Source organism: Rissa tridactyla, chromosome 6 (assembly GCF_028500815.1).
Source record: "Rissa tridactyla isolate bRisTri1 chromosome 6, bRisTri1.patW.cur.20221130, whole genome shotgun sequence".
NCBI classification, from domain to species: Eukaryota; Metazoa; Chordata; class Aves; order Charadriiformes; family Laridae; genus Rissa; species Rissa tridactyla.
This window is the reverse complement of record NC_071471.1, coordinates 12,744,428-12,772,130: the sequence shown is the minus strand read 5'-3', so window position 1 is coordinate 12,772,130 and position 27,703 is coordinate 12,744,428. Positions and strand designations below refer to the sequence as shown.

Genomic DNA, 27,703 nt, shown 5'->3' with positions numbered 1-27,703 from the left:
CACCACCCTCATCTTTCCAATTTTGCCACAATCTTCCAGCTCCAATTTCAGACTTCCTGTCCCGCCCCTGACAGTTGCCTTTGCATCTGCCATCTTCTTACTCCTGTCCAGCAGGGGAAAAAAAGAAAAAAAAAAAAGCCTTTTTACTTGGATTACAGTGGGATTCGTAAGGTTCCAGCAGGGCTGCGATAAAGTGTGGTGGGGATGCCAGGTGTACAAGTGTCATCCAAGGCAGCAGTTGCTTGGCAGCCCGATGGAGACGCAGACTGACTCGAACTGGTTCCCTCCCTTTGTCACGACGTGGCGCTGGGCATCCGCCTCCTGCATTAGGACGACCGGGTGCTCGGGAGAGCTGAAGGGACGTGGGAGAGTAGGGATTGTCATGAACGCTACCAATAGGTAGGGCCCTGTGAAACCGAGTGCTGGCCCTGCCCAGATACTTATCAGACGTGCAGTGACACCTACGTTCTTTGCTGCCTTTTGACATTCTTTACAAAAGACAAATACACACGCAAAAATTTCATTAGTTGCAACACGTGTAGTCAAATTGCTGCTTACAGCGTGATACCAAACCATTATGTTGTTGATTAGTCATTCCCCAGGGCAAACTATATTTAAAATAAGGAAACCTGGTAGAATAGAAGGCGCCCCACCTTTTTAAGAAGAAGCTTTAGTTGTATAACTAAAGACTGGTCTTCATTTCTTGGCTGGTAACTTCCTCCTTTCACCACACCTACTGTTACTGGCAGAAAACGAGAACAAGCTCTTGTCAGTGACAGCAGACACATGCCAAAGAAATTGTGGGAACCTTAAAATCTTTCGCCTGTAGAAGTTTCATGCGGAAGTCCATATGCTGAGGCTGTGTGCCATGTTCATCTACCTTTTGTATGGGGTGAAAACAGGTAAGAACTCCACCGTTTGTTTTGAATGTTTTTGTCAAATATAACACGCTTTCTGTGCTTTGCGGAAACATGAATATATCTACCTTCTGCATGATAGTTACTGCATAGGGGTTTTCACTAGCATTATTTATTTTGGCAAAGCAAATTATACTGGTTACATGAATGTAGTCAGCTGTAAGACTTCCAAATGTAAAACCAGAAGTCATTTTTATTATCTTTTCCTCACTTTGCAAACATTTCTCTTATATAAGTACTATCCATCGACACTGAAAATGTTATTTGAAATCTTCAGAGAAGAATGATTTCTTTTCAGCAGCGTCTTATATGACAGACGCGAACGATGAATTACCGTTTATGAACAATAAGCTTCATTTGATATCCTCACAGCCCTATAAAGAATCAACCTGTGTAGCAATAAACAAATGTACTGCCTTGTGTTAGCATACACACGGGAGCAAGTCAAGTTACAGCGCTCTGCCTTGTAGGGAAAACAAACAGGATTAAAAAAAAAAAAAAAAACCAAAACCACACAGTATTATAATAAATGCTAACTTGTATTTCATCAGGTTCTCTGGAGTAATCTTGGGGTCACATTTTTCTTAAATTAAGTTTGTTAAATATGCTGTAGGAAATGTAGTCATAAGTGGAAAAAGAGAATTGTGTGAAAAGGCACCAAGGAAACACAGTGAGACACCAAAGACCGGTTTAAGAGGTAGAGGGCACACTGTCTCTGTGGAAAAGTGATGGAAATCTTCACTCCTGCTGCTGAGATTTGCTGCGTGGTAGTGAAGTGTGCTTAATGCTGAAGCCTCCTTGATGCATAAAGACCGGTCCGTTGAAACACACTGTGAAAAGCCCAGGCAAGGTGACAGTGTTTTGAGCGTCGGTGAAACTGCGGGCAGACACAGAAGCTTATCTGAGGTCCACGCAAGGTGTTGAGTGGGTGAGCAGCCCCCTTCACGGGCTCTGCGTGGCCACACAGTCTCCCAAGGACCACAGCTAGGACAACTACAGATGTGACCAAGTGACCACTGACCCACTGAAGTGAAAATCTGGTGGAACTTCACTTTGCAAGAGGACAGACTGGCGGAGTTAAGAAATTCAGACGCTATTCTATTCATGCAGCCAGCCTCAAGATCACAGCCCCAAAATGCAATTTATTGCAAACCTTGCCTGTCTATGGGATGAACACCTGGGAAGAAGAAGCCTCAAAACAGTGTCTCCAAGAAAGGAATGAGGGCCTTTAGTAGCACTGACTGCAGTAAATACCATGGAGTCTGCCTGAGACTATTCTCATGGCACAACACTCGTATCTGGGTGTATATGACTTCAGAACATACATATATGTATGTAACTTCAGAACGAAGTTATTCTGAAGATGCCCCTCCTGCTGCAATAGCACCTCAGAGGCTGGTCTCAAGCTCAAGACAAAAGATGTCCAGCTCCCACGTAGCAAACAGACTGGCATGCCACCCTGCTGCAGGTGCTGGGATGTCAGAGCACCTCACCCAGGAAACTGCTGTTTGCCGTCCTATTTTACACATCAGAAAAACCGATCAGAGGGACAAAAGCAAATTGCCCAAGGCTGCTCAGCAAGCTAATGGCCAAGTTAACGGGACACTGGTTAATTGCCACATCTATTCATCTTTTCCTCGAGGGAAGTGGTCTGTTGGACACTGGTTAAATACAGTGCCAGGTTGTGAGTTTCCACGTCACTTATTTGCTTACAGAGTTAATCTCAATAAGCCTCTTGCACCATCAGAGAGATCTTGTTGGAGTTTCAAAGAGAGATCTTGTTGGAGTTTTCCAGCCATTTGGGTAGGATTCGCTGTGCTCCTCGGAATGAAGAGCAAAGCCAGGATAACTGGCTGTCCTCATGCGCCAGCTTTTGTAACACATGGTGGATGAGCCTGGGATAGGCACCGGCCTGCCAGAAGAGAAGCTGGCAGGTTTCCCCCCACTATTAGCACTGATCTGATTTAGTTAATCAAAATAGAACAAATCTAACAGACTTGGTGCAGATATAACAAGGCTTTTTAAACAGTTCCTGTCTTAGGTATTAGCAAATGCCGATCAGCTCTTTTAAAAGCTCTCCTTTACTGGAAGGTTTGGGCTGTTCTGTCGACAAGCATAGTGCTCCTCTGGGCAAGTCTGAGCACAATGCAGGAGATATAGAAACAAATTAAGCAATCAGTGCAATCTTGCACCATATAGAAGTAATTCTTGCCTGGCATTTCTACCTGTATTACTACAGCTTCAGTGGCGGTTAAGATGATTAATAATACTATATAATAACACTCTACAATAACTAAAACAATTTATAGTTATTAGTAAAAATTAAGGATAATTGTATTTTTTTATGTTGCAGTAGCACCTAGAGGACAGTCGTTGAGTATCACTGTGTATGCTGGTGTGTACCAGCAAAAAATGCTAACTTTTCTCTGCTTGTTACCTTGAGATCTCCACGTTAGCAGTGTCAGAGGAGAACTCTTACTGATGTTTCTCTGGAGCACTGTAAGAATGAGGTGAGAGCAAGCTGGTCAGGAGACAGCCACCCAGGTGACCTTTAGCCTTGCAAGCAGGGCCCAGAGTCCCACTGCCCCTGGGAGCCCCCATTGAAGCATTACAGAGATAGAACACCCTCTATTCAAAGGACACCGATTTCAACCAATGTTCTGGCTGAGGGCTCATTTTCCACGACTTCTGTCCTGCTATTCATATTTTATCATAGGCTTTATACTCCATGGATTTCAAATGTTAAAATTTATTTCTGAATTTATGGTAGTAATTTAAAATATCCGGTTGGACTTAACTGCAATATCCTTTTAGCCTATTAACTTTTATTTCTGAAGCTCCTGGGGCTTCTACAAAGTAATTAGCAGAACTATGGCAACTGAGCACATCATTTTATATGCTGGGCACATAGCATTTATATCACTCTCATGCTCTTGATTTCCATAGGAGGAGAAAAGGGAAAGTTACTCGTAGAAACTGTGAGAGTTTCATCATTTAGGGATTAAAATGCACAGAGTATTGGAGATTTGCTGGAGCACAATTAGCTTACAGCTGCAGCTTTTCTAAACCATTCTACCTACTGCACAGCCCTTTCAGCAACAAAGATCGGGAAGATTTCTTTAGCAACTGCAGCCTGAGCAATTATTGCAACCCAGGGTGCACGTGTGAGAGAGACACTCTCTCCCACAAGGTTCTTCAATAAGATTAAGGGGATTTGAGGAAAAGGATTGTGAGCCAGGAAGAGGCTACAAAACCTGGGAGGGCCCTCATAAGCGGTGTCTGTCTGGAGACAGTTATTCTATTCCCTGCCAGTGGCCTGTTGGAGATTGTATTGGACTCTGAAGGCTCAGCTGGTGTTCTGCTGGAAAAGCAAGGAACAAAGACAGGCTTTCAAATGGCAGAGACCATCCCATAAAGCAGCACTTACACAAAATTCAGTTGCTCTTCAGCTGTGTATAAGGCAATATCAGTAGCGTATCTCAGGCAGTCAAAGGGTGTCCCATTTTGCAGTCTGAAATAGCAGGCTGCATCTGCAAATACAAATGAAGCATTGAGCTGCCCCTCACAACAGCAAGATCCTCTGCAGCTTGTCAGCTCCAGACTGGAGTTGCAAACGAACCACGAGGATATCCCTTTACCCTAGAACCTGCCCAGAGCCTCTGTGTGCGCTCTCAAACCAATAGAGCAACCATCCTAGTTGTCAGTCTCTAATACCCTCCTCACACTAGTGGATTTTTGGGGAAAGTCCATGCCAGCTCCCAACTGCTAGTGGAAACAGGACTGTGCCGTTTCAGGCAATGCTGCTCCGAGAAGCAGCATAGTCTTGCTGTCTTAGTTCCAACACAGCAAGAAAACCTAAGTTTCAGGGTAACTCCAGTCATGACCATGATGGAGAGGAAAGGAGCAGCCCCGGCTCAGAGACCTCACAACCTGTGCCTGTGCAGGGCTGGCAGGTAGAAAAGGTGAGAGCAAACGCACTGGAGCTAACCTCAGGATTGCCACACTGTGCTCTTTTCAGACCCCGGGGAGACATGCCCTGCATTCACAGCTCTTGGCTTCAGCAACGCTTTGATAGGGACAGACCTGAAAGTGAAGCTGCTGCTGTACACCAGACAGAACCCAAAATGTGCTGAAGAGCTCAATTCAACAGCCTCCAAGTATCTAGATGTGACCAAGAAAACTACTTTCATCATCCACGGATACCGACTCACAGGCTCTGCCCCTGTCTGGATCCCTAACTTGGTACATCTGCTGCTTTCTGTAGAGGACATGAACGTCATCCTTGTGGACTGGAACCAGGGGGCAACAACTCTCATCTATAGTAATGCTTCCCGAAACTGCAAGAAAGTTGCTGAGATTCTGAAGAAACTTATTGATGAAATGTTGGTAAGTTGAATGTTCACACTATGATATAGTCATTAATGCACAGTATATAAAGGGCAGAAAGGAAATGTTGTCTAGGAGAAGGAACTCCTAAAAAGGAATGCATTCATTTTTGGAAATGCAGCTATAATGCAGTGCCAAAATCTACCCTTGGACTTGGTATGATGGTATTTTGTTGCAATATTCAGTTTACACTCTAAGTCTCTACATTTCTGGATACAAAGTTCTACCGATACGTTTTCCCATACACAGAAATTCTATTTCCACCTTCTGGATGTACAAAAGTCAGCTTATGGGGATCAGCTACAGTTCACAGTTCCTTGAAGCTGTTGCACAGGCAATGATGACACTGGATCATTAGGATCGTTGTGTCTGCTAATGCCTTGCAGGAACCACATGTGGACACTGGAGTTGTACTCATGGGGCCCATGAATACCCATTCCTGTCCGCACTGTCTGTCCACACTTGTAGTCACTGCCCCAGAAAAATACAACCATTGCCTGAACATCGCAGCTCTCTCAGATATGGGCCTCCAACACAAGTGCTGGTTGTACTGTGGCACTATCAAAGGGGAAATATTTACACGGAGCGGAACACACCAAGGGAAAATGTGGGAAAAGTAGGGAGATGCATTTACGTTCCTCCTCCTGATATTTTTATGCCTTTCATGTGCCTAAAATCTGTGACCACAAGTACTTTTAAATCTCAGCTTGATGGAGCATCACTTGACTCCTTGCACATGATAGGAGTGAGCCTGGGAGCACACATCTCTGGCTTTGTGGGACAGATGTTTGATGGTACACTTGGAAGAATCACAGGTAAGCCCTTCCTCCCGTCAGTCCTTTTGCTTCGAGGACAGCTGTCCCCCATGAGTGGAGTGAGCCGCACAGTACTGAAGTGATGCCACACACATGGTTTTGGGTTGCAGGCCTTGACCCGGCAGGCCCCTTGTACAGAGGAAAGCCGCCCAGCGAGAGACTGGATCCTACAGACGCACAGTTTGTTGACGTCATTCACTCGGACACTGACGGTATGTGACATTTCTCCTCTTCACCAATACGAGGAAACCTAGAGACTGACGGGGAGCACAGGAAAGCGGCAGCACCCAGTCCTGCCAGAGCAGTTCCACACTAGGGTCACACTGCAGGGTCAGCCTGCTGCCGAGCACGCAGCATCTCAAAAGCTAGTCACACACCTCAATGCACAGCACATCAGTTATCCCCAGCCCTGTGGCTTGATGCTTCCAGTCTTCGCCCCACCTTCCGTGGGCTAAAGCCTCCTCTGGGGCAAATCTGGCATCTCCCTCAGCCCTCTCCTTTCCCAGCCGGTGGACAGCACATCTTCACATCTGCCAGCCAGGCCAGCTCTGCTCCCACTGGCATCCTGCCCCCAGCTTTCCCACATCGTTGCTGCCTCTCGTCTTCTCCCAGTCCCTCCAAGAACTCGGACTTCAGCAGCACAGCAAGACCCAGTGCTTCACATCCCTTTTTCTCTCCTGTAGGCAGTGACACAAAAAGACAAATTTTGTACTGTCACGCACACAGACTTATTTTAGGTACTTGATACCATTGCTAAAATGACACAGCTGGGTCACAACCATTTGGCCTGCTGCCTAAAGAGATGAATGACATTAATATTCCTGCACAGGCAGGCCTCCTAGAGCTAAGTAACGATTATTTTTTCCAGTTAGTTTCTTATGTTTCTTTCTTCTGCCTTTTACGATTTAATATTCCCTCACCTCTTATATTTTCTTTTGTCAGGACTAGGTTACGCAGAAGCACTAGGCCACATAGACTTCTACCCTAACGGCGGGACCGACCAGCCTGGCTGTCCACTGACAATATTTTCTGGTAATTAATTCTGCCTTGAATTGCACAGACGCTGACAAAATGTTTCCAATCAGAAAAGAGGAGAAGGCCAGAGAAACATCATCACTGCTTAGACAATACAGGAAAACTACATTCTGGGAAAGCCATGACAGCAGTCTCTTCCCAGCGCTGATGCGGCACACCGATGTAACAGTTCAGTTGATGTGCACCAGGCAGACACATGAGTCAGGGGTGATCCCTCTGCTCTCTGTCACAAATGCAAACGGGATTAATTTTCCAAGCAAAAAGTCATCAGGTAGATTTGTCCTCCATTTTGTGACTACATTTAGAAAACCTGTGGGATTTTTTTTTTTTTTTTAATTACTTAGAACACACACAAAACCCCAAGGAACAGCAATGGCAAGAACCTGTTGAGCAAACAGGTTGAAGATGAGTGTGGGGTAGGCTGTTATACCGAATCCAATGCGCCTTTCTTGGCAGGGACCAACAGTGCAGTCTGGCAGGTAGAGCCCTAGTCCTGAATGCAAGAAAGCTTTTTTCCTTTCCAACCAGGCAGCAGAATTGGTTTTGTGAAAGCTGGGTGAAGAAGATACCTTACAGAAGGAAAGGCAATAACATGAATTCAACCCGTATCAGACCCAAGAGAATCTACATAGGAAACCAGCCTGAAACAAAAATCCATATGAAATGAGGTTTTTGCTGCTCATGCAGCAACTCATTTGATTAGTTATGTCTTTCTAAAGAGTTTTTTACACCAAAATAGAAGGCCATGTGCAAAAAAAACCAACAAACCAATATCCAGCTGTCAGGCCTGAGCTCAGAGGAGAACACCTCAGAAAGAGTAGGATCCATAGCTGGATCCTCTGGAACTGCAGTAACACAGTAACAAAATGAACATAAATGTTTTTAAAACCAAAAAAGTCAAGAAGAAAAGTAAAGCAGACACGGGCAGAGCTGAGTGCACTCAAAGGGAGAGGCTAGCGCCCACTTACTGTTCAGCCACAGCCCAGTGCTCCCCAGTTCAACCTGTTGTGTTCAGACTGGCCAGTGACCGTCCGCTGGTGTGTCCTTTTTTGCTAGCGCATTAATGCCGTTTTGCTGAAGCACGAGGATTGCTAACAAAATATTTCTTCCCTGTGTATGGTTAAGGATTGCAGTATTTTAAGTGTGACCACCAGAGGTCTGTTTTCCTGTTCCTGTCATCCCTGAAGCAGAGCTGCGATATCACCGCGTACCCGTGTGACTCCTACAGAAGTTACAGGAATGGCAAATGTACCAGCTGCGAAACTTTTTGGCCTATGCCATGCCCCACCGTAGGTAAGGATCCAGGGAATGCCAATGCATCCTGAATACACGTGTCTGACAGAGTTGCCCATCATTACTCTAACTTGGTGCGTGACAAATGTTTTGCTAAAGGATTAACACAACACGGTGCTTTGCAAAAGCATGTAGGTTATTTCCACTGAGGTTTTTGAGTCCCTCCTTGACTTCTGCAGAGGTACAAGCCTTTGCTGAGGGTAAAACAGGCCTGAGAAATTTTCCTGCTCTTTGTACTGTCACATCACGTTATGATCTAGAACAGAAATCCACACGTAAAGGATCCAGAACTAGAAAAACCAAAACAAGACTTGGGATCTTTACAATAAAGTCACAGAAACAATTAATAAAGTCCATTAGTTCCAGAGTTTGAGGGATAGGGCCATGTTCTTGCTAAAACAGAATCTTTTCTAAGAAATTTTCAGCACTACAAACACCTCTTGACTCTAAAAGGAATGGCAGAGGGGTGAACAAAGGGTAGTCTGGGGTTTTTGGTAACTTACCCACAGAGGTGTCCCAGCCTGGATGTGACAGCCCAGCTGCAGGCTGCCATTTCTGAAACATTGATGCTAAAAAACCTGATTCTTCCAGAAATGAACTTGCAAAGCTAAGGGGATGATTTTCATTCTGCGCTGCAAAATGCAATCCTTCTTGACCATGGATATCAGATGCGGAAAAAGATGAAGCTTAAAATAAGCCTTAAACAGTAACCAGGCGTATTTAGATGCTCAGTTGGCTTTAGTTACACAAATAAAATTAAGCCCTGGTATAAGTCTACAGAGTACGGAAGGATGTGTCACAGTACTACCTTGCAGCTGGCAAGCAATACACTATTTCTTAAGTATTTGCTTGTTATTTTCAGCAATTTCATTGCTTATATACCTGTCTAGTAACTCTGTTTCATTTTCAAACTGTCGTCTATAGGCTATTATGCCCATAAGTGGAAAAGCTATTTAACACAACAGAGCCATCCAGTGACAAGTATGTTTTTTGATACAGCGGACGAAGAGCCATTTTGCAGTAAGTGACTAAGATTTCTGAGATGATTTTTCTTTGCGCGTTGCCTCCTTCTGCAACAGCCCAGCAGAGATGGTTAGCTGGTATTGGCATCATAGCCAGCATTTTAGAAAAAGCCAGTGGCTGCCGGATAGAACTGTGTCCATCTGCAGTCTTGCCATTACATTCCTTATCTGCAAACCCGCCTGGTGCTGTGAAAGCCAGCTACTCGCTAGAGATGCACAAAAACAGGCTCATCTTGCTTACGCTGCTAGGAAATTTGTTGAGAACATGCAAATGAAACATAAAAGGGTAGTTCCTAAACCGTGTTTCAAAACAACACACCGCTCTTGCATGCAAGTAAGAGGTGTGTGGGAACAATGAGAGTCAAAGACCTGCTCTGAGCTGAGCAGGTTAAAAAGCTACCCTGGACAAAAGTGAAAGGCGCAGGGAAGGGGCCCAGGAGAGGGGGAATTGGTGAAAAAAGGTTTCACCCTGGTGATTACCAACATACCGAGCCATGGGCAGCGATTATGGCCTGGGCTCCAGTGCTGGTCAGCAAGTGAATTCAGTGAGTAAAGAGCGGACGATTCTGCTCCATGACAGAGAAGACAAATGATAGATGCTGGGATCAGAAACGAAAGGGATGAGAGGTGGACAGAAAAAAGAAAAGCCAATCTGAAAATGAACAGGGAAGGCAGGGAGTGAAAGGCGGCATGCTGAAAGCCACAGAGAGACCCCCTTGCGTGCCAGTTGTGTAACCCTTGCTGTAGTGCTTTCCCAGACATCTCTTAATATTGCTGTTAGGAATCTCTGCAAAGGAAGGAGAAAGAGATTTTTGCGATAAATTGAACGGGTTGTGTCAGATGAGCAAGTGGGAGAAAGATGTCCTCCAGCTGCAGTTCAGCTCCCAGAGATGCACACAGCCGGGCTGAGAGCAGAGCGTGCAGAGTCTAACCGCGCTCACTCTCACTGCAGTTTATCACTACCTTGTGGATATCATTACGTGGAACAAAGACACCAGAAGAGGCACCTTCAGCATTGTACTAGCTGATGAAACTGGGAAGGAGGCAGAATCTAAAGTTAATCCGTAAGTCTTACCGATCTGATCATCTGTAAATGTTAGCAAATCACTTGGTACAACTGTGCCTGGGAGGAGGTAAGATTTCCTCCTCTAATTTCTCTGCTGATAGTTGATAGTGTACATGCCTTAGGGCTTTCCTGGCCCTATGCAATTTTCACAGACTCCCCCAGTGCACACCAGCTGACGGCCCAGCTCTTTGGTTCAGACCCTTCTCAGTCACCTTCATGACTGAAGTGGACAATTCCAGTCAGCGGCATGGCTGTCCTAGGCTTCCACTAAAGAAGGTGGAAAAACACAGCTCCCCCTCTTTCCTTCCCTTTCCTGGGAGTGTTCCAGTCCAGCTCCGGGTGCCCAAGACTGCTGGGATGAACCTGGGCCTGAATATGTAACACCCAAATCAATTCATTCCACTTGGAGAGGCAAATTAATGACTGGTGCTTATGGGGACAAGCAAATTCCTGATTGATCTTAACACACTTCAGCCAAACAAGTCCTGCTCAACTAGTTTTCCCAAATGTTTCTAACTGCATACTCTCCCAGCCGTATCTGTTTTCTCGGGAGCAATCTGCATAGCTCCCTGGGGCTGCACAACAGGATGCCCCTGCTCTGCGGAGCGCTTGACAGCCCACCAGGCAGCACAGTCACACACGCACATGTTGTAGACACCTTTGACAGGTTAAAACTTGCCCTATTTGTCAGGCCTCCTAAAACTTCTAAACAAGGCCAGTCATTTTGAATGTTGCAACCGGGATACACGTCCAGTCACATCTGCAGACTTCACCTTTATAAGGGAAACCTTAAGCTATGGCCATACAACCAGCTATATAAAGCACGTGTCATGTGGCCACAGTGTTCTTGTGAGCAGCTCTGCGACTTTTGCCCCAAGACAGGTGCAGTTTTCATGCATATCTCAAAGTGGGACTGACCATTCTGCCAAAAAGGTCAAACCTCAGCCCTGCGAGACTTCATGGCTGTGCTGTTTTCCTATCCTGAGAAGGTGGATTACTCCCCATTAATTCCAGACAACGCTGCATTGTTTTACAGACGCTTCTGCTGCATTTGCCAGAAGAGAACTATCAGAAATGTAGTTAGGGGCACTAATACCCCCAAGGTACAGTCTTCCATCTATAGAGCTTAGACATGCGGCGTTGTTACAAACAGATTTTTATGTATGCCAACCTATTCTGCAACCTCCAGGGGTGACTTGGTGCTGAGGTCCACACAGCCAGCCAGGTATGAACATCACCTGGGTCCAGTGCACTTGGGTTCAAAACAAAACCACTGTGAGGATTCTGCTTTGGGACCAGAGGAAACAGCATCAGACCTTGGCGTCCCCACTCCCACCCCAAATAACAGAGTGCAGAAGTGGCTGAGCAGGTTCACACCTGGAAACCTGAATCCACACCCATTTCCTGTAAACCAGAAACTAATCATAAATTCAGTCCTCCTCCTCCCCTAGCACCGTTTCTAATATTATACTGAATATATTAAAAATGGTGCTATTCCCTCGGTGACTGACACTTTGTCTGCTTTATCTTTAGAGAAGCTGCAGCCTTTCAGCAGTACAACCAAATCACTTTGCTAATTGGATTCAACAAGCACTTTGAAAATGTAGAAAGAATTTCCTTGACATTTTCCACAGGATCTGTCATTGGCCCAAAATTCAAACTCAGGATTCTCCAAATGAGGTTCCGGTCACTTACAAATCCAGAAAGGTAAGCAGAGTTTTACAAACCATTTCTGTTGTTGCAAACTCGACAGAAGTAAACGAATCTCCCAGATGCCCAGCCTGGCTGAGTTCATCCAGAAGAATTATATTTATTTCACATTTAATAACTCTTGCATACATATCTTGCGAATAAATTCTGCCTTTAGTGCATGCACACAAACCCCATAGCTGAAACTGAACATAGAGGTTGTCTTATTGTACTGAAAATACGTAATTAGTCGTCTGGCTCTGACGTGGCCTGACATTTTAACCTTTGGTGAGGAAAATGACCTTTGAGTAGCTACAGAGAAGCTGCCCAGGCCTGAACTCTGGGCTGAAAGTACATGCAGCTCTCAGGGAAATACAGATGTCCAGCCCCAAATATCCCAATTTCTATGTCCAGTCAAACAGGGAGATTAATTTGCTCCTGGAATTCCCACAACTGGGAACTGCTGTGCCCCAAAGCACTGACTACCGCCCACATCATGAGGTACCCACCAGGTCATTTGCTGATGAGATTTCTACAGCTGCTTCAGTCACCTTAGAATCATGGAATCATAGAATCATTTAGGTTAGAAAAGACCCTTGGGATCATCAAGTCCAACCATCAACCCCACTCTACAGAGTTCTCCCCTACACCATATCCCCTAACACCACATCTAAACGACTCTTAAACACATTCAGGGATAAATGTTATAACCTTGTTAACCTCTGTCTGCTCTATGGTCCTACCCTTAAACTTCCCCGATTTTTAGGGCACCTTTGGAGGAGGGGATCTCTGCCCGAGCTCACCAAGTACAGAATCTCTTAGGCTGACCTTGTGTGCAAGGACAGCATGTGGACATCAAGCCATACATGCTTTAAATTTGGGCTAAAACAAGGATTGTGCATCACAGAGTGAGAAGGGTGGAGCAAAAAAAGGACAGAGGTGCAGAACATGTTTCTTTGCAGCTCATGAAGGTCTGCTACCCTTACCTTTGTCTTAGAATATGGAAAAGATTGTGCATGTCTAATAAGCAAAGTCCTACAGCTCCCCCTCACTGACACTCCCTTTCTCCTGTCCTACATCTCCACAGTCATTTCCAGCCCCAGATCCACATTTAATCTTTTAAAAATTGGATGCAAATGCCCAAACATTCCACCAGAGGATGCACACTCTCCCCTAGGAGGGGCTGCCAGAGGCTATGAGTACAGTTTCATGACTATTTTAACACTGTTAAGTAATCAGTCTCTGCCACGGGGAGGGATGTCCTGCTCTCTCTCCTTCCCGGTGCCAGGGATGATGCTCATGTGGCCCCTGGTGAAAGCCCTAGTAGTTCCTCTGTTTTTCGGCTGGGCTAGCTCTAAGCCAGCCCACTGCCTGCTCTCAGCTCAAAGTGGCAGCACAATCCCTAAAATCCCTAATCCCGACACAGGGAACCGGCAGGAGCACACAGGTGGCCAAGGGGAGATGGAGGGACTACCCTTTTGGTGGCCGTGACAGTGCAGACTGGCTTAAAGGGAACCCTGAACTCTGTAGCCAATACCTCCGTTTGCTTGCTGTTTTTTCTATGAGGCAAAGCAAAAGATAAAGTAGAACAGAATGAACACATGCTCAAGGTATCTCTGACCTCACTAAGGCTCAAAGTCCATCTCGCTTTAGGTGGACTTCAAGTCACTTGTCTTGAGAGCATGATTTATTTTACGTAAGCCTCCTGCAGGGCATTGCCTGGGGCATGACACAAGAAAGACAAGTTTTTCACTTTTGACTCATGTTGGGTGTTTTTATGCAGACCGCAGCTGTGCAGATACGACCTTGTCCTGACGGAGAACACCAAAAAAACCTTCAAGCCCATCCCGTGCTGGAGCAGGAGCTAAGACGCGAAGGTGTTATTTCTGAACCTTATGCCTGAACGTGAACAGACATTTTCACAAGGAACTCACCTGAAGGCTGCTCAGCGCCTTCTGCAGAGCCACGGCACGGCCCTCCCGTCAGGGCAGAGATTTATAAACGGGGCTGCAGAAATGACCAAAAAAAACCAAAAACCAAAAAACAAACAAACAAAAAAAAACCCACACCAACCCAAAACCGTTGTCGTCGTGCGTTTTTTGGGGCGCGCCCCCGCAGCGGGCCCACCCTCAGCGCCGAGGGGAGGCGGCTCCCTCCAGGCCGCGGCCCGCCCTCAGCACCGCCCGCCCCGCCCCGCGCCTGCGCCGCCCGCGGCCGGGCCCCATCGCGGGATGTGGCGGCGTTTGGCCGGGCTGCTGCTCGCCTTCGCGGCCGCCACGGTCGCCCTGTGGCTCCTGTCGGCCCGGCTGAGCGCGGGGCAGGCGGGCAGGTGGGTACCGGCGATGCGGGGTGGGGGGTGGCGGTGGCGAGGCCCTGGTGCTCCCCGCGTTCTTCCCCTCTCCTCAGGCCGCTGCGGTTCCCGTCAGACCTAGAGGAGCTGCGGGAGCTGGCCGAGGCCCTGCGGGACTACGAGAGGCAGCACCGGGGAGCGGCGCTGGCCCTTTTCTGCGCCGCCTACCTCTACAAGCAGAGCTTCGCCATCCCCGGCTCCAGCCTGCTGGTACGGCGGGGCCGGGCGGGGGGCGCCGGGCGGGGGGCTGGTAGGGACCCCTCAGAGGGGCCTTAGCCCTTGGTCCCACCTGCTGGGACAAGGTGCGAGGTCGGTGCTGCGCCGGGTGAGTCACGGCTCCGCCGGTCCGCCCGATCGATGCCCCCGGAGGCAGAGGGTGAAGGCAGCGGGACGGAGGGGACAGGCGTTGTCCCCTCCCGGGCGCTCACTTGCCCTTGTCCCTTGGCAGAACGTTCTGGCTGGAGCGCTCTTCGGACCCTGGACCGGGCTGGTGCTGTGCTCCGCCCTGACATCGGTGGGAGCCACCTTCTGCTACCTCCTCTCCGGCGCCTTCGGGAAGCAGTTCGTTGTCTACTACTTTCCTGATAAAGTGGCTCTGCTGCAAAGAAAGGTACGGACAGGCTCGGTTCTGCAGACAGCCAGAACAGCCCCTGGAGGAGGCTGCCTTTTGGGTTGACTTAGTCAGAAAATGAATACGTGCAGGGTACGCATCAGGTCAGTTAAGGGCCTCCTCTGACACAATGTAGGAGCAGACCGCTCTCTTGGCAGTAAGCCTGTTTGCAAATCCCAGATCCCAAGGAAAATCCCAGATCCTAAGGAAAATGAAAAGTAAGATAATGGATTGATTGGGAAGCCCCTGTGCTCCAGAACTGCCTCCACCCATCCTGGACCGCATTGTACAGCTGGAGGTAGTTCTGCTGTTGACTTCTTGATCTCTCGTTCAGGTTAGATCCCATTTTCACTGCTGGCGTGGAAGGGGCTGGCTCACCTTTAGGATCCCATACCTACATAAAGTTGCCACTTTTCATCAGTTCTGAACTGATGTTGTGGCGTGTTAGAAGAAAACTTAAATTTCACTTTAGTATCATGGACATTTCAGGTGTTACTGCTGTCTGAAGAGCAGAAATAATTTGGAACGTTTCTCTTGGCAGGTAGAAGAGAACAGGAGCTCCTTATTTTTCTTCTTGTTGTTCCTGAGGCTGTTCCCCATGACACCAAACTGGTTTCTGAATCTCTCAGCTCCCATTTTAAACATCCCTGTGTCCCAGTTCTTCTTCTCCGTTCTCATCGGTAAGGCCTGGGGAGACTGTCTGAGGGGGCAGCGTGACATTGCATCTGCTCATCCCCGAGCCTTGGGTAGGATGCTGAGCTGGGGAGGCAGAGCGGCAGGGTCATCTCCCCATTTAACTGTTTGCCTTCTTGCCAACCTTATATTAGAGGTCTCAGTGCATTTTGCACATATGTGTGCATCACCAACGCAGCGAAGTTTTGAATCGTAGCAAAGTTTTGAATCACACCTTGTTCTTCCCATTACGAACCCAGACCCCTGTGTCTGGCCTTGGTCACGGGCCTATTTGAGTTAATTTTACATGGGGGAGATGCTAACAGGCTTTTTTCTGCTCTGATTCTTTCAGGTCTTACACCATATAATTTCATCTGCGTGCAGACAGGAGCCATTCTGTCACAGATCACCTCTTTGGATGCCATTTTCTCCTGGGACACGCTGCTCAAACTGCTTGCGATGGCTGTGGCAGCATTGATACCAGGGACCCTCATCAAGAAATACAGCACGAAGCACTTGAAGCTGGATGAAGACAAGCATGCTCAGTTGCTCAATGGCAAAAAGAGCTTGTGATGGCTCAGGTGCCCCAGATGTTGGGGGACTGCCTCGCAAATGCTGCAGGTCTCTTCCTGTGGGTTATATTCTGCATGCTCTGTGCCACCGTGGACCAAGGACAATTGCAGTTTTTAATCGTTCTTCTCATCTAAGAGGAGGTGTAAGGTTTTTATTTTTAATGAATGTTTAACTGTGCGTGTATCTGCACGAAGAGCGCTGTACGGGGGCTTTGTGAACACTTGAAGTTGATGTGCCTGTTTCCTTTAAATCGGCCTGTGTCTGCAGCGTGCCTGAGGGTGATGCCAGCCCACTGTGAATGTATTAGCAATGGAAAAAAGTATGAGGAGCATCCTGTGAGGAAGGCAAATCAGGACCCCTTAATCCCTCCCAGCTCTTGAATGCAGGGGCCAAGGGCTGCGCTCCCCGCCGTCTCCCTGCCAGCCCAAGCCACAGGCTTCCCCTGGGCTCCCGCACTTCCCACCCAGTCCAGCTTTGTGAGTCCAGCTAATCTCATTGGTGTGACTCTGGGAGCGAGACAGGCTGGTTTTCTGCCCAGCCTCATCCCTTGGCACCTGGAGACCACGGCACACAGGGCTGTGTTGAGCTGCAATAACCGCTTGGTTTTCCCCACCGCTCTAGGAGCAGCGTTTCCCAGCCTTAGGCAGGCCCTCCTCAGACCCATACTTACTTAGCATTTTTGGCCTAAAATGACAAACCATGCACTTCTGTGCTGTTAGGTGCAGTAGTACAAGTATCAAGTTGAGAAAAAGTAATGATGTTTTAGGGTCCCTGCACCTTCTGTAGGAGAGCTTACACAGACTCTGTCATTCAGATGTTAAATAGGCGCACCCTGCAGCGAAATTGTTCAGGATTTGGGACCAGCTGTAAGCTCCCTGTATGTATCCACCATATGTCAGAACATTTGGGATTGCTACTCCCCACAAAGACGAAAGGGGGAAAAAAATAAAAGGGAATGGATGGGGCTGGCAGTGATTTGTCCTTGAGAAGCACCTTTCCACCTACACGTTTTTTCATGTGTAACTAGAAGGTTTCCAAATAAGCAGGTAGGGTCTGTCGCAGCTGCTGGAAAACAGTGGTGATGATGGTACGCTCCCAGATTTTCGGTATGTCCGCTTCCTTGCTCTACTCTCCACGAGTTTGCCCTCCACTCAGAGGATAAAGTAAGCCTTCTGGCATGGAAGGGGCAGATGGGAGACCCCAGAGCGCTTGGGAAGCTGACAGAGTGAATACTTCATCCATTTTAGCACCTTGCCCACCAGTAGGGTTGGAAGTGAGTGGCACAGCAAGGTTCCCAGGATGAGAAGTCATGGTTGTAGCCATCCCCCAGGTCACACTGCAAAAATCACTCATTTGACAAGAGCAAAAGCCAACGCTTAGGGACACCTGGGTGCTTGGCAGCTACGTGTGTCTGACCAAGCCTTTGTCCTGCTATTTGGAGCTCCCAGGAGTTCCAGTTCAGCTGTGTTCAGAGACAGGTAACAACAAGCTCGTCTCTAACATGTTAGTTATTAAAAGGCTTCACAACATTATCCCAAAGTACATGAGAAACCATTCCCAGATCACCAGACCAGCCTGAGAAGCATTGAAGTACACTGGCTTTTTATTCCATGCATTGTTTGCTTTGATAGTCATTCTTGTTTCCATCACTGTACACTGTTCAATACAAAAAAAATCAAGTTTGTATCAGGAATCCGCAGAGCAGGGAGGAGAGAGATGAACACTACTGGACAGGGCCAAGATGAAATGGTTACTTAACACGACAGTGGGGAAGGCAACATTCAGCTCTGGGAGAAAATCTAGGCTAGCGTTCAGGAGCTGTCAGCAGCCATGAGAACTGGATCAGGGTAGTCGGGATGCTGAAAAGGGAACCCACAGTTTACTCCTGTCCTGCAAACGCGGTGTTACTGTAGGGAGGAAGCAGGCCGATAGACGCCTCCCAGCCCCGTACCTTGCTAGGAGAGAAAGTGCGAGGAACCACAGCGGAGGGGCCCATACAGCAATGCAGAGATCACATCCGTTTGCAATCCTGGGGAGGTTTCACTACAGAAAACACCTGTATCGCCTCCTGCAGAACTGACTGCAACCATCCCAGGAAGGCGGAGGGCTGCCCAGCCACCCCTGCCCGCAGGCAGCCGAGGGCAGGAGCGGTGTGTGCAGGGGGAGGCTGGCATTACATCTCCACGGGTACGGGGTGATGCCTTTAGGCAAGGGGGACAGCCCTAGTGGCAGTCCCAGAGGGACGCTGCAGTAGGCAGCAGTTTGGAGGAGCGATGCTGGACTGTAAGTGTAAAGAAACTAGAGCTAAGTGTGGCAGCAGGCGACCCGAAGGGTTCAGCTCTGCTTTTCCAGGCTGCAGAATGGGCCGGCGCGGCCCCAGGGAGGAATCAGCACACACCCGGGACAGCCGTCCCAGAAGGGTCCCAAAATCCCACACGTCAAAGTTTCTGCACTTCTCTGCAAGCCCGGAGGAGCTTCATCGCATGGTGGAGGAGCTCTAAGCAAAGACCACAGCTACCAAAACCCCTCTGGGATCATTTTGTTAGGGAGACTGCGAGGGCCTGTTGGTGTAGGGTTGCCCGAGGACGCCAGTGCTGCTCACAGGCAGTGGACACTGCAGGGCCATGGCCCGGGCTGACATGGCACTGCCAGCGGGCAGCAAACGGCCCTGCCTGCGGGAGCTCGGGAAACCTGCCAGATCAGAGCAGCAGAGTCTCTGAGGGGCGCAAGGCTTGGCATCCTCTGGTGTGGGGGATACTTGGTGCTAGTTCTCAACCTCTCTTCAGTTTAGTCTTCCTCTTTATGCACATATGTTACGTGCACACAGTTCTCCACTGCTAAATTCCTGCAGCCCGGCCTCCAGCGTAACCACCTGCACCGCCTCTTCCACACCAAAACCCCTCTCACACCGCAAAGGCAAAGCCATCTCTGTCCCTGCCACCTCCTCCTGCCGCTGGCCAAGAGACTGAGAACGTTTGGGAAGAGAAATGAGGGATGGGAAGAGAGAGGAAACAAGAAACAAGCCAGGAAAAAGAGCTTCACTGCCCACAGCATTCTGCCTCCACCCAGAGCTAAGTATTGCTGCTGCAGCCGGGGGGAGCTGGTCGCTCCCTCTCCAGCAGCCTGTTTGGTCCCGCACGGGTGATCCACCATGTGGATCCACTGCTGGCCACCCCAATCTCATACCTGCTGCCCGGAGCAGTTGCCCTCCTCTCCGCTTGTCCTTTTGGGTGCTCTTGCCACGGGATGTGGGGATGGTTATTCACTTTGTGACCACCATTCCCCACCAGCTGAGAGGCTGCAAACTCTACCGGCAATGTGACCAAATCGCAGCATCAACCAGGAGGAATGTCACAGGGCCCGCGGGGCTGACTGCATCCATCCCTCTCGGACCGGCCCTGGCAGGTTCTCTCCACCGGTCTAACAGCATCCTCGGAAGTCACAAGGGGGTGGCAACTGCTGACAGCCGCTGAGACCAGCGCGTCTCCCGTCCCCCCCCAGCGAGCAGGGAGAAGGTAACATCACACAAACAGATTACAATTGTGCTAGCGGTGAAGCCAACCTTCTGATCTACAGAAATGATAATAAATAATAAAATAACATCATAACTTAAGATCTGTGTGTAGTCCAGCTACAAAAATTTAAAAATATGGGATAATTTAACTCATACAATACTGCTCTCTGTATAAGTAAGACATTTTCCTTCATTTTGCCATGAGGCTATAAATTACCACAGTTAAAATTCAAACCAATATTTTTAACATAAAATGTAAACAAACAAAGCAACAGAAGTACCTGTCCATGGGCCATTCCTGCCGTTCGCCTCAGGCTGGTGTGCCAGGCTGCAGAGCAGCACCCAGCGCCCGCCAGCATGCCAGGAAGGGCAGAGGGAAAGCTCTCGCAGGGGGACATCAACTAAGGGCGGGGGGGGGAGGAAAGGAATAGGGAACGTGCTCTATCATTTTGTTCTCTTTAAATAGTGATTTAGAAGAGTAGTGTTTGAAGGGAAGGCACTATGAGTTCTATCAGAAAACAAATTTTTCTCATCTGCCAATGCCTCGGCCTGTCGCGTATGAGTACTATCCTCGCTTGCACCTGCAGAGTTTCAGCTTGAAGGAGAAAGAGAGGCGCCAGGGCACCCCCGAGACACAGCTGTGCCACAGCCACCGTCACGATTCCCCGTGCAACCCATTTTGCACAAAGCCTGACATGAAGGGCAGGCAGCTGTTCACGCTTTCCAGAATGTACAGTGAGTAAGGAGACAGAGCAAGGCTGATGCTCTTATCTAGGCCAGCGATTCCCAGTCTTCCCCCTCAACACACAGCTCTCTGCTGGTTATCGACGCTGCTGCGGGTGAGAGACTGCTGCTCCGAGTCCAGTACTGGCATCTCCAGTTTCCTCCCCAGAAGAGCGCTGGGGCTCTGCAGAATGTGCTTTCCACACTTTGCGAGTTCTTGCTTTTCCAACACTGATTTGATTGATTTCTTTGACTGACTGAAACAGACAGGAGGTAAGAGGAGGAAGTAAACTGGGAAATGGCACACTGCATCTGAAAGAGGTTTCCCTGCTCAACTGGAGATCGACGCTGCCAGAGTGAAGCAAGGACGATGTTAAGAAGTGCTCTTATACCAATTCTCGAGAGGACGAGGTTAGAATACATTTGCAGGATCTCACAACAAAACGCTGATTAAAAAAAGAAACTAAAAATCCTTAAAATAAAACCCACTATTACATTCCTGGGGATGTATCGACTCAGAAGACCCTGGATGTTAGCACCTTGGTACCAATTTTCTCCAGGAACATGTCCACCTTCTGATTAAAAATGACCCAGCTGGTTATACTGAATACGCTTTGTTCACAGGTTACCCTACAGTAAGGTCTTTTTATGCTTCTTCATTTGCTAAGACTGAGTGGTTTAGTTTTCTTGATCTGTTCTCCAATCTTCAGGGCCACAAGGCCTGGTCCCCTGTGAAAGCAGCAAGAGAATCCCCCCGTGTCTGTACACAAAGCTGTCCAGGCAGGACTCCCAGGATGTTCCTCCGTAATGTGCTTGCTTTCTGAACTTTTTTTTTTTTTTTTGCAACAAGTCTGTGTGTCTATAAATACAATCCACTCTTTACAGTAAAAAGTGTTAAAATGTCAAAAAAATAAATATCCATGTTACAGTAACTAGATTATTCAATAAAATACATCCCTGCCATTCTTGATTGAAATGCTCAAAGAGAATTAATTTCATTTGGACATTTTCCAGAGATTCGGGTTATTGCAAATCACTCCTGGGGTGGGAAGGAGAAGCATCTTCTCTTCCTGTAAAGTGTGATGAAGGGGAATGAAGTGGAATCTCAGGGAAATCAAAATGCGAGTACCAGGAAGCTTTGGGGGAGATCTGTATTACCAAGTAGCAGAGCTGCAGGGCTTATTGGTCCTGACCGTGGCATCAGAACACTCCCCTTCAGAAGAGTCACAGTCTGATTCTCCAAACTGTGCTGGGTTCTGCAAAGCAAAAGGAAAAGGGGAAGACTTGAGCACCATTCCTGCACTGCAGATCAGCCACACCATGCTCATCTCTAACAGCAGACAGGCAAAGAAGGGGAGGCTAGCGGCACACAGGAGACAGCAACAACACACAAGCACACTACCAAAGGTCACTCGTCTCCCCGCAAAGAGGGGCCAGCAGAAAAACATCTGGTCAGAGCAGCACCAACCACAGACGGAGTTATGAGAAGATGGTGCAGCAGGCTCTGCCCTGCCCCTCCCAAACGCGTGAAAGACAGTAAAAGGGAGAAAATCATTCTAGCTTTGTCAGAAAGGCTGCCAATGGGTCAGTCTGAGGCAGCTTATAACCCTTCCGTTTCGTTATCTACTTTACGTGCTATTTTTTATCCCACTTAATGCAACTGCAAATCCAATGGCCTCCCAATATCACACTCACCCTGACCAGCAAATTATGTTTAGCTTTGTTTGTGCTACTTTCCCCCGTCTGCTCATCTGGCCAAGCAGGAGACAGAGTGGGTATTTAAGCAGTCGCTTTGCTGTAGTACATCTACCGCAGCATTTCCTAGGCACTCATCCGACTTTCTGGCCCTTGGATTCCTTTCCATAACGTTATTTTTTTTTAAACTCAATCAAAAGAAGAGAGGATTGCTGAACTTAAAACTCACCTCGCAGCTGTGCTCATCCGCACAAAGTTTGCCCAGAGACATCTGAGTCTTGACTCTCCGCACAGCGCACTCTTTGTCTGAAAGCCCATCAGACTGGGTGGAGATTTCAATGGGGATCTCTGGAGTCTGGGACAACATGTCCTCCAGCTTCTCAGCCAGCTCATCTTCTAGCTTGGTGGCCAGCTCATCTGGGCTGTTCGAATGGTCGCTTGTGTTCCCCTCCTCTCCATCTGACACAGAGAAGTTCTCCGAGCTGAATGTTGAGTAGGACTGGCAGCTACTAATGCAGCGGTGAGGTCTGCAAACCAGGAGAGTAGTTCAGCTTGTAGCACAGTGCCTCTGACTGCAGAGGAAAAGCAATTTCCTATGTGCTGTGTTTGGCTACTCTGCTACAACTGGCCTTGACTTCTGGAGCCCACTCAGCCCTGGGTGAGCCTGTCCCCAAGAGCCCAGTGCCAGCTAGAAAAGCTATGGCTTCTCAAAGCAGACAGGTATCTGCTTATGCTCTCACTGCACGGGGTAAGAACGAGCCGGCGAGCCAGCATGGCGTTAAGAGTTTGAGCACCAGGAACTCTGTTTCTGACAGCTAGCTAGGGTACCAGGCAGCTTGCTTTCAAGACACCTATCACAACCAAAACCCCCACAACATCAGTAGTGCAGTGAACGCAGAGTGGCTGCTACATCCTTACGCAGGTTGGCCCAGCAAAACTCTCATCTTCCTGTCTGAAGTGTGCAACACAGAGCGGATTTTTGGACCTGTACTTTTAACTGGCACCTCTGGCACAAGAAGAAAAGGGCTTGCTCACTGTAACAGGCTGCCCGGGCTGCTCAATCCTGTTCTCCTTAGCAGATACCGCTCAGGCACAGTGCACACAACGCTGGTTGCTTCTCCACACTGGGCTACGGGCTTGATCCTTCCAAAAATGGCTTTGAGCAAAACAGTTCCTAGCCCTAGAAAGATCTTCACATCAGCTCTCCAAGAGCATCTCTTCCCACCTTAAGAACACATCTCCAGCTGAGTCATAACTGATCTGCAAGGCTGGCAGCAAGAGCTCTGCAAAGTGTTGGGCTGCCTTTTGCATCCTGGAGCTATGGAAACCTACCACCTTTTGAATGATTTAGTTCAAGAGCTGCATCTTTAAATTCATCTGTTCTTGTTTCATCTTGTCTTCTGCACGTCCATATTAGCTGATCTGCCCCGGAGCATATTTTTCTTTAACAGTCCTTATTCCTAGAGAAAGGCCATACTGTAGGGTTCAAGTTAATTCAGCTGGGAATATCTGCACCACCTGGCAGTGATCTCAACAGCCAGGCTAGAATTTAGGTATGTGCGCTCAAAAAATAAGCTCACGGTTACTAGAATGTGGAAATTGCCTCATGCCAGGATTCAACAGTAATGGCACAAAGTATCAGTTGACTGAACGTGCCAGGAGACCCACAACAGGTCATCACATTGAATTCAGGAAAGGCAATTTGTCTTCCAAGTTAGTAAGTCACAGAAGAATCAACAACCACGCAAGAACTGTATGAGTCAGAAAACTCATCTCTAGGCCAGTGTTTGTGTCTCCAACCCTAAGCAGGAAGAAATAATCCAGGAGAAGTATGAGAACAGGGTGTGCAGACAGAGCCTTCTTTCTCCTGGCACGTCTTCCTGGTTTGTACCATTCAGCAGACTAGAATTCTGAGCTGAAGATCAAGCCCGGATCATACAGCGCTTAACAGCCACTCATGGATCTATACACCATAAATTTAACACTTGTTTATGTTTTGATTTCCACAGCATACCTTGACAATGAGCTCCACCATCCGAAAATGTTTCGGATGGAAAAAGCATTTCCTTTTGTTCATTTTAAACCCCGTTTGCTTCACTAGGCGTCCCTAACACGAATGTGAGTAATCATTCCTTCTCCATTTTCTCCACATAACTCACAATTTCATGCACCTCCAGTACTGCTTCTCCTCCTGCTAGACAAAGATTTCTCATGGATTTAATCTCTTCCACAGAAACCAACTCTAACCATTCCTGTCACGCTTTGCACCACGTTTTCGAATTCTACTGTGGTCTTCAAGCTGTGGTAATGAAGGTGGCGTGTAGGATTCAAGCTGCAGGTGCACCGTGGACGTATACAACAGCAGAGAAGCTTTCCTAACAGCCTTTCCTAACAACCTCTTAGCCTATTTGCCCATTGGATCACTTCTGCACTTCAAGCAGCTGCTTTCATAAAGCTATGGCACCGATTCCATGATCTCTTTCCACGGGACTGTAAAGCCCGCTCTGACATAGGCTTAGGGAGGAACACCCCCTCAGTCTTATTTTACAGGCGACACCATGAAATTTGATGTGCCGTATTATCACCTGGCTCTTCAATCCTATTTGAATTCCACTACAAAGATGCTGGCGTCAGCCCCACTGCAGCAACAGTTAATATATGACCTTTGAAAGAGTCCACAAAGGGTCCCAACACCCAATAAGGCTGATTCTGGTGAAACAGATGCAGCAGCTTATTTTTTATAGGCTGAATAATGTTATCAAGTGTGGTCGAGTTGTGCTACAAACAGCCTTCAGCAGAAAAGCTGTGCTGGAGAAAACATCTCAGAACAGGCTGAGAACAGTGAGCGAACACGAAGGATCAACCGAAGGCAGACGGGACGCACTGAATGTGATTCTGTTCTTTTGCCAGGACCTTCCACAGTTTCTATGCTGGTGTGCAGCTGCCGTGACAGTTCTCCTGAGTTTTGTCCCACCAAAGAGATTAGAGTAAATTCACCTTTTACCTTTGTCTACGAGGAAACTCCACTTCACTGTCTACTTCGCCCTCTTCTTCTTCTGAGGAGTCATCACCGCTCTGGCAGAAAACAAGGACAAGAATGGTATCACGGTCGTGAAAGAACAAACTTGCAACTACACAGCTGCTCCTTGGCCCTCCAGCACAAAGTCACTGTGTCAATGGGCTGCAACGATCTAGGCAAGAAAATAACCTGCATATCAGTGAAAACTGACTCAGACATTTTCTTACCAGGAGATTATTTCAGGCAGTCTTAATGTTGCCATTTCTGAATATGAAGTGATTGACTTTGAAATACACTGGAGTAATTTAGCAGCCACTGAGTACATAACGTTCCGGATTTTTACAGAAGCAAATCAAGTAATTAGTGTCACACTGAAATCCACATAAATTATTAAGCTGATCTGGCACTCTTGGCTTTACGGCTTTGACCCTTTTCTATACAAGCCCACCAAAAAGCAGAATGGGGGATGATGCAGCCTTTTCTGGCGGGTTTCACCAACTAGAAAACTCAAGTTTTGTTTCACTATCTACTTCAGTGAGCACAGAGTGTTTTATTCTCCTTTTCCCATCCAAATCTACCCACTGCGCTCTTGTTCTTTTTACAGCCTCCTCCTATGCTATCTAAACTGACAACACCTGGTCCACACTGTCTCATCCCATCCCCTTGTAATACGAGGTTCTCCTCCTTCCTTCATTCCGGGCCCAAACCACACTCTTGGTCTGGTATTCATCCTCTTTTCCTTCACTTTTCCACCCACCCAGGCCCAGTTTTCCTGCTCTTTGAACTCCACTCAGACTGGTTCCTACTTCTCTCACCACTTGGATGGAAGCAGGAGGAATAAAGAACAACTCCATTTCTGTACAACTGTGCTGTAACGTCTTTTTGACTCTTGCAAAATCTTCACAAAATACAGGAGAACTATGACTTTTGGTCAAAGGGGGGCAGTTTCTGGCAGGTACAGCAAAAGACCTTGGCAAATGTCAAATTTCTGTTCCAAGGCACAGAAGTGCTACAGATCCTCAGTGAAACTGGTACATGATATTTAACATCACCAAAAGAATGCATTTACCCCTTCCTTTGTTTTGAGAAGGGTTTGAAAGCATTTAGACTGTTTTAACAACAGAAATTCAGCAGACCAAGTCTCAGCTCAAACAAAAGCTGGCTAAATTGCAAATAACAAGAGAATTAGGCCTTATCAAAACCACATTTGACAACCTTCATGATTTGCAGTACACTCTGATACGCCTACAGCACTTCTCAATGAAATTGACTTTAAAAGTGCATCCAGATCACAAAGCAAAGTTCAGATAGGCATCATTTCTTTAAAGTAAAGTTGTACATGTAACTCTACTGCTATGTGCGTGGGAAACACGGCTTTGCTACTATCCCATATCCAGACATTAGCCTATGCTACACACCTGCTTTTGGTGGAGAGGGAAAAGAGGAGCACGCTTTGGGTTTTTTTTCAAATCACTGTCCTTTGTCCTTACCTTTTGAAGGGGTCTTGCTTTGCAAGGCAGCACTGAGGAAGCCGCGTGCTGCGGAGTGCCTAGGGCAGACGCTGACTTACAGTTGCTGAAGCCCTCTTCCTCCATCTTCTCAATGAACTGCGCATTTTCGTACAGGGAAGATGTTGGTGACTGAGAACGGCTCATCCCTGTTTCAACCGATGACATCTGTACCTGACCACTGTCCTCTTCCCTGCACTGAAGACAGGAATTATATGGATCTGTTTTGCAACACTCCCAATGATCAGCTTTGCTTTCTTTGCTCTCCAGATTCCTTCGGCAATCTGCTTCCATGGCAGCGGAGATGAGATCGGGGCTGGAACCGGACATCCGCCTTTGCGCGTGGTTACTGAGAGGGCTCCGCAGCGCTGCTGCAGGGCCAAAGTACCTTAAGTTGTTTGCGCAGTTGGCAATATCTTGTCCATGGGCATGAAGCCGTGAGTGATGGCCATGGGGATGGCTGTGGCCTGGCTGCTGCGGGAGGCCGGGATGATGAGAATGATTATGAGGTGGAGGTGGGGGTGCATCATCTTGCACTGGCTGGTTTTTCAAGATCCCTGCAAAATCATTGTAGCTGCCTTTGCTGTTCCCTCGGCGGTGACGTGGCTTACTGCGGTAGCGACTTTTGCCACTCAGTGTTGACATTTTGGGACTTCCTGAGACTGGTGAGCCATTGGATGCTGCTTCTGTGCTGGGTATGCCCTCTGACTTCAGTAGATCTGGCCTGAGAGACAGAAGGTACACATTAAACCACAAACTAAGAAGTGACATCGGCTCAGAGCCAGGATGAAGAGGCAGCTGTAGCCATAAGCACAC

At 47.8% G+C, this 27,703-nt stretch overlaps 3 protein-coding genes across 13 annotated transcripts in view; 2 read left to right on the top strand and 1 right to left on the bottom strand.

The window, feature by feature from the left end:
• The first annotated feature begins 318 nt into the window (after positions 1–318).
• Positions 319–14,296, top strand: LIPH (lipase H). The gene is made up of 10 exons (XM_054206304.1): positions 319–902; positions 4,936–5,303; positions 6,010–6,118; positions 6,229–6,330; positions 7,061–7,150; positions 8,279–8,446; positions 9,371–9,466; positions 10,421–10,532; positions 12,068–12,241; positions 14,007–14,296. Exons 1-10 carry the CDS (start codon positions 851–853, stop codon positions 14,089–14,091), a joined length of 1,356 nt encoding a protein of 451 aa, XP_054062279.1. The 5' UTR covers positions 319–850; the 3' UTR covers positions 14,092–14,296.
• A 134-nt stretch (positions 14,297–14,430) lies between these two features.
• Positions 14,431–17,340, top strand: TMEM41A (transmembrane protein 41A). Its single transcript, XM_054205684.1, has 5 exons — positions 14,431–14,552; positions 14,630–14,783; positions 15,022–15,183; positions 15,725–15,863; positions 16,208–17,340. Exons 1-5 carry the CDS (start codon positions 14,455–14,457, stop codon positions 16,426–16,428), a joined length of 774 nt encoding a protein of 257 aa, XP_054061659.1. The 5' UTR covers positions 14,431–14,454; the 3' UTR covers positions 16,429–17,340.
• Positions 17,341–17,365: 25 nt separating this feature from the next.
• The window catches only part of MAP3K13 (mitogen-activated protein kinase kinase kinase 13), an 82,681-nt gene continuing 72,343 nt past the window's right edge, over positions 17,366–27,703 (bottom strand). For 10 of the 11 annotated variants that reach the window (XM_054205672.1, XM_054205678.1, XM_054205673.1 and 7 more), the window contains 5 exons: positions 26,870–27,611; positions 25,365–25,435; positions 22,590–22,887; positions 21,824–21,921; positions 17,366–21,735 (listed from right to left, as the gene is read on the bottom strand). In XM_054205672.1, the coding sequence (XP_054061647.1) occupies positions 21,699–21,735; positions 21,824–21,921; positions 22,590–22,887; positions 25,365–25,435; positions 26,870–27,611 (1,246 nt within the window). In that variant the 3' untranslated portion in view covers positions 17,366–21,698. Of the gene's footprint in view, positions 21,922–22,589; positions 22,888–25,364; positions 25,436–26,869; positions 27,612–27,703 lie in introns of all 11 variants that reach the window. The other variant, XM_054205683.1, reaches the window with a different exon arrangement.

Excerpts from the sequence above, each read along its gene's own strand:
- TMEM41A (XM_054205684.1), top strand. The coding sequence starts at position 14,455 with ATGTGGCGGCGTTTGGCCGGGCTGCTGCTCGCCTTCGCGGCCGCCACG. Across the intron at positions 14,784-15,021 it reads TCCCCGGCTCCAGCCTGCTG|AACGTTCTGGCTGGAGCGCT; the intron begins GTACGGCGGGGC and ends GTCCCTTGGCAG. Across the intron at positions 15,864-16,207 it reads CTTCTTCTCCGTTCTCATCG|GTCTTACACCATATAATTTC; the intron begins GTAAGGCCTGGG and ends TGATTCTTTCAG.
- LIPH (XM_054206304.1), top strand. The coding sequence starts at position 851 with ATGCTGAGGCTGTGTGCCATGTTCATCTACCTTTTGTATGGGGTGAAA. Across the intron at positions 5,304-6,009 it reads AACTTATTGATGAAATGTTG|CTTGATGGAGCATCACTTGA; the intron begins GTAAGTTGAATG and ends TTTAAATCTCAG. Across the intron at positions 6,119-6,228 it reads TACACTTGGAAGAATCACAG|GCCTTGACCCGGCAGGCCCC; the intron begins GTAAGCCCTTCC and ends TTTGGGTTGCAG.